Here is a 13,937-nt window from a genome sequence, read left to right on the forward strand (position 1 = left end):
GACACTTTGCACGCCTGTCTGTCTGTCTCTGCTCCGTCTCTTCGTTCCCATCGGACGGTCGAGTTTCTCGCTCACTCGCTCGCCCGCCCAACTTGCAGTCAAAACACCAGCCCTTCCGACGACACGACAGCAAAGCAAACACCGATGAAGAGACAAGGCGTCTGAAGCATAGGCTGCAACATTCTACGTTTGCGCGCCCATGCTTCTTCATCACAAATAGATTGCTTTGCCCATCAACCCACCACCGCCTCGAACTCGGCGTCATACTCCAACCACAAACAAAACACCTGAGACACATCGATCGCGCATGTCTGTCAGTCGCCGCCCGCCCCCACTCGCATTGACAGACAGGCCCCGTCATCCTCACGACGTGTGTTCCCCTACCCGCCCCGCTCCACACAAGAACAAACAGCATTTCCATGACCACCTGCTCTTTTTTATTTTCGATTATTTCGCTTGTCTTTATTCGTACAGTACAAGTATGCCACGCACGCCCTTTTGACCCAAACCTTGTTGTGTGAAGAATCATGCTCAGCAGCAGTACCCGGCCCCTCACTTCCTTCTCTCCCCGATATCCCCCTTCCGTGTGTCTGTGTGTCTGTGTGTCTGTGTGCTTGCTTGGCCTTGACAAAACCCCTTTTTGTGGCCTCTCTCTGGAGCCGTCCACGGCAGCCCAGTACGACGCCCATGTCTCGATTGTCTTAAATGAAAATGAAGTAGAAGAAAAAAAAAAGCACAACTTCCCACCCCAAGCCCAGCCGTCAAAGGCTCGGAGGGGTTCGCAGGATATCCCTGCCCGTCCACGGACTGGATGCGCCCGACTCGTGGCGCCGTCAAGGCCCCAGAGAATTGTGAACGACGTCTTTTGCGCCGTTCCCTCCGTCTTTGAATGAGTAAATTGGGACCACATCTCGTACAAACATTCTGATCATTGGTGAGCGCCAGCCCTCGCCACGCCTCCCGTGCTGCGCGCGGCAATTCCGAGCGTTTGTGCGTGACGTCGTCTCTTGTCCAGCCTCCGGCAAGGACCGACGGAGCAGAACATGTCGGTCCCACGTCCTGTCCCACGATGCAATCGCGACAGGGTTCTGGATAGTCGTCTCTCGACGCCACGTATCCAGCGCAAATTCTCACCTCCAGTAAACTACCCAACACTGTCCTTGTTGGGACCAAGAGATTACGACTGGGCACCTCCTGTGAATTCTGCAGAGTGAATGCCGTTCGGCAAAGCCTTTGTCGACGTCTCCGCGTTGACCTTGGCCTCGCTGCCCGCATCGACAGCAGCCTTGTCGGCCGCTGCCGCCATGACCGGACCTCCAGCCGCAGTCAGACCCGACGGGGAAAAGTCGGGCACCTCTGCCGACAGTTGCGTGGGCGCGCCGTGGCCGCCTGCGCTGCCGTTGACCATGCCATTCACCACCCCATGTCGGTCGGGGAGCTGCTGGAACTGAAGATCGCCCTGGGGGTTGTACCCAAGAGGCGGCGAGACTCCGTACGGCGCGGGCGCCATGCCGCTGAATGCCCCAAAAGCGTACGGTCGGTTCTTGAAGGTGATGTGCGAGGGTCCGTTGACCCGAACCAAGTCGTCCCGCTCCTCGAGCGGTAAGACGAAAGTCTGCCAGTTGGAGCGTCTGCGCAGACGCTCAATCTCATCCTCGCCAACAACGTAGTCCAGCTCGACCGACGCCTCGCAGACGGCGCGAATCATTCCCATGTCCGACGTAAGCTCTCTTATGCGCTTGAACGCCGCGACAAAGTGCAGGTTCACGAAGCCCTGGCTATCCATGCGTTTCCGGAGGTACATGTCCTTGCACAGGTTTTCAATCGAGAAATAGTACTCGATCTGGCTCTTGAGCATCTGCATGACCACGCTGTCCCAATACGGCGCCTGGAAGGGCATGGCAGACAGGGGAGCCATGGGGAAGTCGTAGGGTCCGAACTGAGTCTGAACAGTCGGCGGTCGCGTGGCGCCGTTGGGCAGGGACATGCGGTGGTGAAAGTTGGCGCCGGCAGCATTGCGACCCCGACCGCCCCTCTGAGGGGGCGGCATAAACATCTGGTTGTGGCCACCTTGCCTCGGCGGCGGGCTGTATGGGCCCTGAGGCCGCGAGGTCATCGATCCAGATGCGTAGGCGGAGCCGTTGTGTTGGTGTTGCGAGTGCGTCGAGTTGATGGAGTGGTGGCCGCCCCTACCGCGGAATGCACCTCGACCACGCTCGGCGCGGCCATCGTGGCGGTCGCGGGCACCAGATTGTTCCTGAACAAACGACTTTGTTTAGCATGATCGACGAGAATGAGCGGGGAGGGGAGAACCAAGGGGAACGCTCGACAAGAGCGGGCGATGCACCACAGGCAACGGGGTACGTACGGATTGATGGGCAGAGGCAGCGTCCTTGGTCTTCTCTCCGGGAGCGTGACCTGGCGCCTTCTTTTGGTCCTTGGCATTGCTCAAGTCCATTGATGCGCGCTTCGCGGTGGGCGGCAGAGAAGCAGCCCTGGTGGAAGCACCGCTAGACTCGCGGGCTCTGTCTCTCGACTCGCCACTCTTCGCCGTGGGTGCCGCGGCGGCCGTTTTATCGGCGACAGCGGCCCCAGCTGGGGAACGGGTCGAGTTGGCACCGCGGGCACCACCCCGGGGCTTCGAGTTGCGCATCTGGGGAATCTGTGTCTCGAAGCTCACCGAGGGCACGTAGTCGTACGCCACCCACTTCTCCTTCTGGCGTGGCTTAGCCTGGGAGGCATCGTCCTGAGCATCCTTGACCTCCTTTTCTTGACGGTCGACGGTAGCCGTCACCGGCTTCTTCTTCTCCTCCTTTACGGCGGTCTCTGGCGTGGGCCAGGAAGAAGAGTCGTCGACGGGAGGTGGGAGCTCAGTCTTGCTCTCCTTGGCGTCCTTCTCGGCCACTCTGGAGCCTCGGCTGCCGTTCCGCTCGGCGCGGGGGGCATCGGTGGCCTTTCTGGGTGGCTTGGTGCCATTTGTCGTAGCGACGGTAGCCGCTTCGCGTGCGGGAGACGTCTCCGCAGTGGGCTTGACGACCTTCTTGGTATCCTCTCCGGGAACGGGTGCGGGCTCGCCGTTGGTGACCACCTCGCTGGCAGCGGTGGCCGGCTTGGCCTTGGCTAGGTGTGCCTCCTTTCGCTGGTGCCAAATGTTGACAGAAGGGATCGGGGCTTCGGAGAGTTCAATCTTGGGAGGCTCAGGAACTGCTTCCTGCTCCTTCTCGGTCTCCGCTGCTTGGTCGCCGGGCTGCTTGTCCGTCGCCTTGGTCTTCTTATTCTTTCGGGGCTTCCGCGAATCTTGCTCGTCCACCGACCGCGTCGCCGTGCTCGACGACCGCGTGCTCTTGTCGGTCCTCCGCCAAGGTCGATCTAACCGGCCGGCGTCGTCATCCCGCTTAGACTCGGACCGCTTCTCGGCGGTCGCGTCGGATCGCATATCGCTCTCGGAGCCAAGGTTGGAATCGAGCTCCTGCCGCTCGGCAGCCGGAGCGGCAGGCTCGGCTGTGCGGGTTGGCTCGGAAGATTTGGCGGTGCTCTCGGCAGCCGTCGAGGGTTTGGTCGTAGAAGAGGCCCGCTCAGAGGCCTGAGGCTGAACGGCTTGGTTTGCAGAAGTCGCGGCTGAAGGGAGTGTGTTGTGTCCCTTGGCCGCTTGGGCGTAGGAGAACGCTGAGGGAGCCGCCATCTCGGTCGAATTGGATGCGGCTGTGAAAATCACGCGAGGCGTAAACCAAGGCTATGGAGCTCGGTCACAACACGCGATGCGTCGATCTCGATTCTGGGCGTGATGCCGACGCTCCCCAGAGGGGGTAAAAATGGTTTGGCCGACAACGAGAAGAGGTTGCGGCGAGGTGTGACGGGAGAATTCGGCGTGTGGACTCCGAACTATGCGTACACGAGGTTTCTGGCCGGCTGTGACCCGGCAGGTATTGTTTCGGATAACTCAGCCTCCTTGCGAGAGCACGTCGTCGGCTGTGTTGTTTTTTTTTGCGTGTCGGGCTTTGACGAGTGATGGTTGCAGGCAGACGGGTGCGAGGGCGGCGAGCAGAGGTGAGAGAAAAAAAAGAGAAACCGACCGGCCCGTCGGTAAGCAGCGGCAATCGGGCACCAGCGTCGGAGGCGGCGAGAGTCAAAATATTGAATAACAAACAAACTGCTAGCAGTGATGCTTCGTAGGTGCAAAGGAGTCCGGTAGGACGCCTTGTTGTTATCGTAGCGCCTCAGCAAACACGTCGGCGCCAGGAAAACACGGCTCTTCCTGAGACAAAGGCGTCGGCTCGCAAACGACGAGGGGAGAAAAAAAACTTGAGTCGAGTCGGGCGACCGAGGGTGATGGGCACCGCACAAAAAGACTAGCCGACGACGTCGTCTTTGACACGGTCAGCCGGCAAGTTTGCAGGGCCGAGGGACTCAGCTGCGTCGCAGGACAAGGCCCAGACGAGGGAGAGCAGGGCGGTCGCCAAAGGGTTGGTGATGGCGGTGGCCCGTGGAAACACTGGTCCTCGCTCGGGGAAGGGCGGCGGGGACGAGGGAGAACCTGACGGACTGGGCCTGCACGGGCACGACACGGGACTGCACTGGAGGCGGCAGACTCGAGGCGCGACGGGCGGGCGGGCAATCCGTGAGGGAACTGGATTGGGTGTCGGTGGGATTGCGGGTTGGCGAGTTTGGAGGGGGGAAAGAAGGGCAGGGCAGCAGGTGGGAGGGAAGAGGCCAAAGGTGTGTGCGTGTGTGGTGGTGGTGGTGGTTTGGCGGGCGGCGGCGGCGGTGGTGAGGGAGTGAGTGAGTGAGTGCCGGCGCTGCAAAGGGCAAAGCCAGCCAGCCAAATGAAGGCGGCGGGTTATTTTTTGCGTTTTTGGGGATTTTTTGGAATAAAATTTTTGTTTCTTTGACCCGGGGGGGGGGGGGTCCCTCTCCACTGCCAGGTCGTTAGTCCCGCGTCCCCTCACGGACGACCCTCACGGGCAGCCTCGCGCCGGGTCGGCTACAAACGAGTGCCTGCCGAACGAGGCACCCGCTGGCCGAGCGTGCTGGGCTGGGCTGGGCTGGGCCGGGTGCAGCAAAGCTGCTGCGGGTTTTTGGTGGGCGGCTCCAGCTGGGCTCGGGCATGCATCCATGACATGGCCCAGGTCCATCTCGACTACGGCAATGGAGGGGGTGCTGCTACCTACCTGCCCGTAATACCAGCCCGTAACCCAAGCTGCAGCCCGGGCTGGTGGCTACCTAGCCCTGGGGACCCAGCCCGGCCGCCGTCCCCCCCAAGGCACCAGTGAATGGTAAGCGGGCGGCGACGGGAACTCAGGTAAGGCACCCGAGGCAGCTGGGGCCTAGCCTAGCCCGTGGCTGCTGGCTGCTGCCCTGGCGCCGGGGCCCTGACGAGCCCTGGAGGTTTGTGCACTGCAGTGGACGGCTGGCTCCTGAGAACCCAGGCTAAGAAGGCAACTACCTAGGCACTGTCCCCGTCGGGGGAGAGAGCCCGAGGGACGGGACCTGACCCTGCGACGCGGTTCCTGAGTGGCCCGAGGCCTGGGTGCGGGTAGCCCCAAGTGGCCCCTCCCCCCGCCCAAATGGTGGGCAGGATCCGTCCCCTCCGAAGGGCGCCCAGGGCAGCGCATCAGCGAATCCGGGCACCCTTTGACGGGCGGGTGGGCAGGCGGGCTTTGCTGGGAGCGCGTTTTGCAGGGCGGCATGGCCAGACGGGTCCTCGCGTCAGAAACCGAGACAAAGACTAAGATGGGCAGGCAGGCAATCAATATGGAAAAAAAGTTGGGATGCTGCAACTTGATTGCTAATAACCCATGCCGTAAAAGGTCGACCGACGACCAGAACAGGAACCCGAGCTGGACCAGACCAGTGCCCTCCTCACAGCCGGGGGACAGACACTCTCGCGCGGTCCCTTGTCCTCTGCTCCTCCTGCTCGTACGACCCGCCGCGCGCGGGGCCACTGGATGAATAGATGGATGGATGGATGGATGGATGGATGGATGGATCACGTCTATGCAGAGGCAAGAGGAAGTGAATGAGTGAAAGAGGCGAGACAAAAAGAAAAATCATGCACGGCTGCACTTTGGCGGTAGGTCGCGGGGTTTTTAGCTCGGCGCTCCTTTCCATGCCCTGGAAGGGGGGGGGGGGGTTTTCAGGTAGCTGCCCATTCGTTCAGGGTTCCCCGTTCCACGCTGCGCGCGATATGCTGCGTCACTGACTGGCTGGCTGAGGTGCCCTTCCACCCGTCGCTGCGCCCCGAGCCCTAGCGCACGGGAAGGGGCCCTCATGTTCCTGACGGGCGGGCAGCTGCTGCTCTCCGGCAAGGCGGGTGTGGTGGTGATGGCGGTGGTGGGGGTTCCCTTTCTCTCTGTCCGTCTGTCTGTCTGTGTCTCTGTTGCATGTATGTCTCTGAGCTGGATGGAACGAATCTACATGCAAGCACACTTCGTTTCCACAACTGCGTACTCTTGCAGACCGGGCCACCTGCTGTTCCGGATGGAAGGGGGGGGCGTCACTCGCATGACGGAGCGCCCGAGGGGCATCACACATCGATAGTACGGGCAGGTGTTTCTTCGACGGCCCCGCGCAGCACATGTGTCGACAGCATGACATGACATGATGGCTGCTGACGGGCGCGGGCACGGCAGACAGCGAGCAAGTCGTTTTTCGTGCGTGTGTGCCGGTGTGATGTTGGCTGGCTGGCTGGCTGGCTGGCTGTCTGTCTGTCTGAGCCGTCGGCAATGCAGCTGCCATCCCGCGATGCAGCGTCATCGGCCAGCTCGGGTGCATGTGCTTTGTCACTGTTGGGGAACCGTTTTTTCTCTCTCTTCCTCTCTTTCATTCTCCCGACGTCGCTTGTTGGCGTGGGGTCCATCCATCTACTATCCACTCTCATTCACTTCCACATCCATGCACCCAAGCACCAGCAGTCCTGTCCATCCATGTGGAACCAGCAAGTCACCACTTATTACCCAACCAACGTGCCGCACTTATTAGTACTATAATAAAAGTGCTTGGATACAAAGTACGTACGTAGTTACAATACGCACTTTCTTAGTAATAAAATACTGTACAGTACCGTCCTCGTATGCAGAGCAGCGGGCCAGCCGTTTATCGGTGCCGAGCACAGACTCGTCCTTTTCCCTTGTCAGACGTCTTTTGAGGCCATGGGCAACCGCCAAGGTATCTGAGGTACTTGTGCATACTGTACATACATGCGAAGTACGTCTACTACGTACGTAAGTACTACTGCAGCGGATAATAAGCGGGCTCGGGCCAGGCCGGCCCGGCCGCCTGCCTGCTCGCGTGCGGTGCCGCGCGGGATGGGATGGGTTCCCATGTTGGTGGTGGTGGTGGTGGTGGTGATGGTGATGGTAAGGGTGGAGGCCATGGTGGTGGCGATGCCTCTATCTGTCTGCATGGGAAGCAGGCAGGCAGGCAGGCAGGCATGCACGCAATCCGTGCCGTCTCTCCGTTCACGACTTCTATGACTGTACGGTGCCATAATGCCATGCATCATCGGATGGCACATTTGCCGAGCGGCAGCACGCTCACTCTCTTTCTCCTCCTCGCCCCCCCTCCCTCCCCCTCTCTCCGCGAGAGAAAGAGACAGATAGCTCGATGATGCTTCCCCCGCCTTTCGTGCTCCCACACACGCACATCCACCTCGCATTGTATTGCGCTCCTCTTGCTGTTTGCCGGGCCAGCGCCAAACGCTGCCGTGCGACCTTCAAAGAAAGACTTTTGTACCACGCCGCCGCCCGCTGCTGGGCCGACAGCTTTCTCTTTTGTCCCACGAGCGCAAGCAAAGTGGCTACCTATACTGTGTACTGGTACTACAATACAGTGCTTTGCTTCATTGCCTTAGTAGCGGACAACAAAGCTTTGCTGCCACCCCCGTCGCAGCAACGAGCAGCCAGCCAGACAGCCAGCCAAGCAAGCAACCGAACAGGCGTATGTAACTGTGCGAACACGAGTCTCGCGGGCCTCGGGATGACGCGGGAGGAGCCCGTTATTAGCCAGCCAGCCAGCCAGCCAGCCAGCCCGCTGCCCAGCAGACAGGCAGATGGGGGGAAGCTTGCTAGGCAGTCCCCGCGACATCCGCCGTCTCCGATTCTTGAGCTCCATGCATTTTGTCTTCTTCCGCTGACTCCCGAACGCCGTGATTCCAACCATGACAAAGCTCGTCAACAATGTTTATCTGGGTCTACATCCATATACACAATGTACAGTAAGTACATACAGTACTGCTGCTGCTACTCCTCTACTCGCAGGCCCGCCTGCAGCACGCATGGCGCAGGCTCCTTGACACAGCCGCCCGCTCCTCTCCAGGAGGATACGGAAGAGTGTCTGTTGTTGTGTGCGTTGCGTGTCTCCGTGCGAGGAGGGTGTTTCACAAGGGCGCTGCCAGCGCCGTGCCAACAAACCGGCTCTTGTACGTAGTCTTCGGTACGTAAGGTATGCCACTATGGTACCTTTATGGATTTGCATAAAGAGGTACTGTACGAGGTAAGTTGGTACACATACTGCGCAGATGCGTACTTGGGTACCTGATCTCTGCAACGATTCAGAGGGAGGGGCCCGCTGCCGTAGCCGCAGTCGCAGCCTGCGTTTGATGGACCCTGCCTGCTGCGGGTTTTTGAGACGTGGCAAAGGAGCTCATTGCTGCGTTGCGTTGCGTTGGGTGCGTGCGTTTGGGTGCCTCGGCACCACGGGCCAGCTCGCTCGCACCGCCCGTTTCTCACTTCAAAACTCGAGACACTACGATACCACAGTGCATACTGGTGGTGATGGACGATGGTAAAAAGCCTGTCGTGATACGACTTGCTTCCGTAGCGCAGGGCAGCAGCACGCAGCAGAACTCCGATGACCAATAATAACTGACAAGCAGCCTTCTCTTGTGTGTGTGGATAGACAAAAGACAGATAGATATGGTTCGTCCTGTCGCCCGCGCCGCATCAATACTAGCCCCGCGGGCGGGCGAGGCCGCCAGCTGGCCCTCCGTGGTCCTCTGCATATGCGATCAGGTCCCCCGATGTGGTAATGCAAACACGAATCTTCTCTTCCAACCGGGGGCCCGAACGCGCGCCGCGGGAGGGGGGCAATCGTCCGTCCCTCCGCATCATATCCGCCGCCGGCCGGCGACGCGCTCCGAGCCGCCGTCGGGGGTGGGGGCAACGAGCTCGTCGGCGCGGTGCCGCCGCACGGCATGGCCACCCACACATCACGTACCCCCAGAAGTACATATCCGGTGCCGGACCATAAAAAGGCCTCCGTCTCGCCCCCGTCCCTTGTCGCAGTCCGCGTTGTCGTCAAGCCGCGATGAGGAGCGAGACCGACCACCTTCCTCACCATCCATGCTGCGCTGTGCGGCTGTCCTCTCTCGTCAGTTTTGAAAAAGAAGAACAGGAAAAGAAGAAGAAAAAAAAAGGGGCAGGGGCAACGAGTTACGAGTGCGGAACGAGTGACGTGTGTCTATGGTCTCAGGAAATCGAAGCGAAATACTCCCATGTCATCTCCTCTCGTCATGGACTACTACTTGTGTCCGCCACCAAGACACGCGTGCGCAGGCTGTATTCGTACAGTCGTACACATCTGACGAGGGCTCAAGGGATAGGGAAAACCAGCGCGGATACCTACTTACCAACGAAACACACACAATATCTAGGTAGTGGGCTGCGGACGGCACATTCACCCGTTTGGAGACCTCTTAGAACATAAACTCAGCCGGCCTGTCAACCATCCGACTAGCCACAGAGTCCAACAGCCCGCAAGCCCTCAATAACTCAACGACGCAAGGCTCAAGGGCGATTCGACAATACGTCGCCTCATGCCAGCGGGCCCTGGGAGTGCATATACATACATATATTCGCAGGACGGGATGCGTTGTTCCCCAACGCCTGGGCGGCAGCCTTTTCGGCCTCGCACTACGTACGTAGCTGTGCTGCTGGTCTGCTACGCTGCTGCGCGCCCTTTCGTCAACGACAGGAACGGAACGCTCGGGGCGCACGCGGCCATAAGCGTCGCGCACACTCTACGGCACTGCAGAAGCCCACTTGGGCGGAGTGTCGACATGCCGGCATCTAGGCTTGATGACTAGTCCTCGACGTGCAATAAAATCGAGTCGTGGTAACAAGACTCATGAAGCAGTGTCCTAGGCGGCTGTGCACGTGCGTACCACTAGTTCGTAGTAGAGACTCCGTCTCGTGAGAACTAGCAAGCGCCGAGACAGTCATCATTTGGGGGCCTAATCATGAACCCTAAGGGATTCCCACGCACGACTTATGGAAGCTGATGGAAATGCTTACAGTCGAGTCTTATGCCATGCTTATTCTATCTTTCGTACAAGCTGCCCCTCTGAGTCGGGCGGATAAATGTCCCATGCCGTCAGTCGGCGCTCGAAATAATGTGCCCGCCCAGAACAAACTGTAATAGCTTAGTCGCGTTATCTTCCCAGCGCATGTGGGCATCCGCCTCATACTATACAGCGTGCGGTCGGTGTGACTCTCAAGCACACACCGACGAGGCTTTTCGGTCGCCTCACCCAGACATCCACGCCGTGGCCTGCCTAGTTCCAAACGACGCGGCCAACCGCAGTCCTGACGCGCCCATGGGGAAGTAACTGACCAGATACCAGAGCAGGCAGGCGAGCTGCGCCACAGCGGACAAGAGGGTGAGGATGGTGCTTTGAAGCTGCGTGGGGGGTCAGAAATAGTATTCCTGTCTGGCTAGGCACGCCTCGTGATCGCGCATGGACTGGGGCCGGACTCACCTTGATCGCGAAGAGCAGCGTCATGAAGATGGACCCAAAGTAGGCCGCCGTAAAAGGGAGTCTCGGAGCCGATAGGAGGTGGTACATGTAGTTGAGAGGACCCATGACCGCCGCGAAGGAGGCCAGAAACAGGACCGACCCGACGGACCATCTGCAGCGACGTTAGCTCCCGCGACGTCATGGAGAGTTCCGAGGATCAACAGCATGGGAATCTGGGCCACGGCATTTGCATGTCCATCATGCGCGAGCAATGTCCATGCCAGCCGGCGGCCGCCACACGCGCCGTGGAGGGCTGCGGGTTACCAGGCTGGGAAGGAGCATGGCCGCGGCCGGTGATATCGGTGCGGGAGACCAGCAGCGACCATCGTCCAAAGCAAGGCCCGAGATGCGCAAGGGTGGGGAGGCTGCGACTCACAGTATGACGAACTTGCGCGGCCGGAGCGATAGAACCGGAAACAGAGTGAAGCATATGACGAAGCAGGCGAGGGCGGCGAGGTTGCAGGCCCCAAAGATCAGCAAACGGTCCCATCTACTGACTACCACCACTTGGTTAGCCTTGGTACCCACGGGGCGCGACATGTGCATGGATGCATCACATGCATGACGAAAGGGAGGGCTCCAAGGATGCAGAATGCACATGTCCCGCTGCAGGGGTCTGTGGCGGCGCGGCGGGTGCACGCTGCACGATTCCGTCAGGTTGACTCACGAACGAACCAGCCCTCCTCCTCCTCGCGCCGGGTTGGTGCCGGCAGAGGTGCCCCGGCGTTCTCAGTCGTCGGCAAGCGCAGGTACCCACGGTCTTGGAACGGGTTCAGGTTCTTGATGGACGCCATGAGGCCCGAGGGCTGCGACGTGGTGACGGGCTCATCGTTTTCGCGCCGGCTCCAGCCCAGCGAGCTGATGGAGTCGCGGAACGAGTTGGAGGTCATGGTCGGCGACAAGAGGCAGCAGATGCGACGCGCGCAACAAGCTTATCTCTGGAGAAACGGGTGTTGGCTAGGACGATCGGCGGCGTTCGTGATGGGCGAGGGAGGCGCCGGAGGGGAGCGGGCGCGCGCCAGAGGGGTCAGGCCAAGGAACAGGAGGTAGCGTTGGGCGGCGGCAAGCAAAGCGACAGGACAAGGAGCGTTCGGTGCTATTCGAGTCGAAGCAGGCAGCTCCACCTTGGCAAGGTCAGTCGGACGGTCTGATATACACGGAGACGATGGCAAGAGAGGCGCGATGGCAAGCCATGGCAGCGAAGAGGGGGTGTGTGTGTGTGTGTGCGAGACGGAGCTCTGCCTACCTACCTCTAGCGGGTTGGGAGATCAGGCTGCGGACACGAGGCTGCGGCCGCGCGTACCGCTGAGAAATGCAGGCGAGGCAGAGGAGAGGCAATGACGACGAGGCAGTCAGACGTCCCCAAGGCCCCCGAGGACAGATGTCGGGGCCAAGGCGGCAATGGGGGTGAATGTGGCAGGCGGGAGGCGACGTTGGAAGTGGAGGGCGGGCAGGACGGGGAGAAGCTGGGGGTGTGGGATGGAAGTCGATACGTGCTGGGCGAGGCCACATGATTGGCGTCCCGAGGGAAGGGGGGGGGACGGTTTGCCTGGAACGGGTGTGGCCTGGAGCCGGGTGACCTGGCGGAGAGGTAGCCGTGTCCAGACGCCACCGGGGCTGACGCCGCTGCCAGACAATCGAGAGGTATCCGCTACGGACTGCCCAGGTACCGATCTTGGGGTGGTAGCCGTGCAGCACGGCTGACCAGTGACGTGCCGGCCCAGCACACTGGCACTTGGTCCACCACTGCACTTGCCGCACTTTGTCGTCGTCGTTGCCGTCAGTCGCCGGCGCCGACTCCATCCGCGCAGACCGTCCATCCATCCATCCCTCCCTCCAACTCGCCGTCCTCTCCCCCTCACGCCCGCCGGGCAGCCAAGCAGCGTGCTCCTCTCGGCTCAGACGCTTCGTTCGTTGCTGGATGCTAGGACCTACTAGAGGTACGTACTCTGTACTACTTACTACTGGCTCTCTTACTAGCACCAAGTCAGGCGGTGCGGCGCGCACACGAGGGTGGTGCGCGCGCGAGAGAGAGGCCCGACGCGGACGGCCCCGCTGCGGACGGGCGGACGCTTCGCTTCGTCCCTTGTCTGGTGGTGCCGACGGGACGGCAAGAGTCTCGTTCGCTCGTTCCCCGCCTTTTGTGCTGCTCACCGTCTTCTGGCCCTTTTTTTGCATGCCGGCGGCGCGGGTGAGGGAGGCCACCGGGTCTTGGATGTCTGGGTAAGGGGATCAGCAGCGCGGCGTCGGGTCCGGTTCGCGCCGTGCATGAACAAGTCGGGTGTTTGAGCGGGAGATGGGCATCCTGGCCTGGCTTCCCTGTCGCGGCAGACGCTCGCAGCCTTGTTCGATGTGCATTGCATGCCCGAACGGCGGCGGCGGCGGCGGCAGTGACGTGCATGGAGCGTAATGGATGCATGCACCTCGTACATTCTGCATGGCGGGCGACCATACGGGTGCCCGCGAGGACGACAACGACGACAATGGGAGGGGGGGAGGAGGAGCAGCAGCAGCAGCATGAGGAGAACATGGTGGTGGTGCTAGTAGTGGACCGCAGCAAACGATAAGCGTCGTCGACGACCGACGACAAAGACAAACGACCAAGGCAACGCGGCGGGTCCGGCATCGTGCATGGTGCATGGTTCCCGTGGGATGCATCGCCGTGCCTTACATGACCTCGTGGCCCAGGCTCTGGACGAAAAGGCCAGGAGGACCATGGGCCTCGCATGACCCCCGGACGTGAATGTCCGATTCTGCGACGCAGCTCGATGGGAGAGCGCGTCAACGCCGTGGCGCGGTGTCTTACCTCGAGAGTCACGTTCAGCCCACCTCTGCCGGTGGGTGTGCGCGAGCGGGCAGAGAGCTCTCGCGAACACCACCCTCCAAGGCGATGCTGGAGGGCGGCGATACAAGTCAGGAGACAGCCCCGTAGACCTTTAGACCCAAAAGTGTAGCCCGCCGGGGCGGGACGATGGCCGTACCGTACCGCACCGCCCGCGCGGGCTATCTCTCACTCTCCCTCTCTCTCTCCACGGGGGCGTTTTGCATGTCCCAAGACTGACTGATGCCGTATTTTTAGCTGGAGGCGCGAGGGCAAACGCGTAAGTATAATACAGGCCGATGCCCCCCCATGGCGAGCGGCGGA

The 13,937-nt window shown here is 60.8% G+C and overlaps 2 protein-coding genes across 3 annotated transcripts; both read right to left on the reverse strand.

The window, feature by feature from the left end:
- Positions 1-387: 387 nt before the first annotated feature.
- Positions 388-4,829, reverse strand: JDV02_001757 (uncharacterized protein). Its single transcript, XM_047982716.1, has 2 exons — positions 2,369-4,829; positions 388-2,257 (listed from the first exon to the last, which is right to left on the reverse strand). The coding sequence occupies exons 1-2, from the start codon at positions 3,680-3,682 to the stop codon at positions 1,178-1,180; spliced, it is 2,394 nt and encodes a 797-aa protein (XP_047838682.1). The 5' UTR covers positions 3,683-4,829; the 3' UTR covers positions 388-1,177.
- Positions 4,830-10,214: 5,385 nt separating this feature from the next.
- On the reverse strand, positions 10,215-12,225 carry SFT2 (protein transport protein sft2). Of its 2 annotated transcripts, none has more exons than XM_047982718.1 (4): positions 12,043-12,225; positions 11,460-11,916; positions 11,169-11,289; positions 10,215-10,904 (listed from the first exon to the last, which is right to left on the reverse strand). In XM_047982718.1, exons 2-4 carry the CDS (start codon positions 11,680-11,682, stop codon positions 10,550-10,552), a joined length of 699 nt encoding a protein of 232 aa, XP_047838684.1. In that variant the 5' UTR covers positions 11,683-11,916; positions 12,043-12,225; the 3' UTR covers positions 10,215-10,549. The 2 variants fall into 2 exon arrangements, with proteins under 2 accessions (XP_047838684.1, XP_047838683.1); XM_047982717.1 differs by having other exon boundaries at positions 10,215-10,674; positions 10,754-10,904; positions 11,460-12,225.
- Between the last annotated feature and the right edge of the window lie 1,712 nt (positions 12,226-13,937).

Source organism: Purpureocillium takamizusanense, chromosome 1 (assembly GCF_022605165.1).
Source record: "Purpureocillium takamizusanense chromosome 1, complete sequence".
In the NCBI taxonomy this organism is placed as follows: Eukaryota; Fungi; Ascomycota; class Sordariomycetes; order Hypocreales; family Ophiocordycipitaceae; genus Purpureocillium; species Purpureocillium takamizusanense.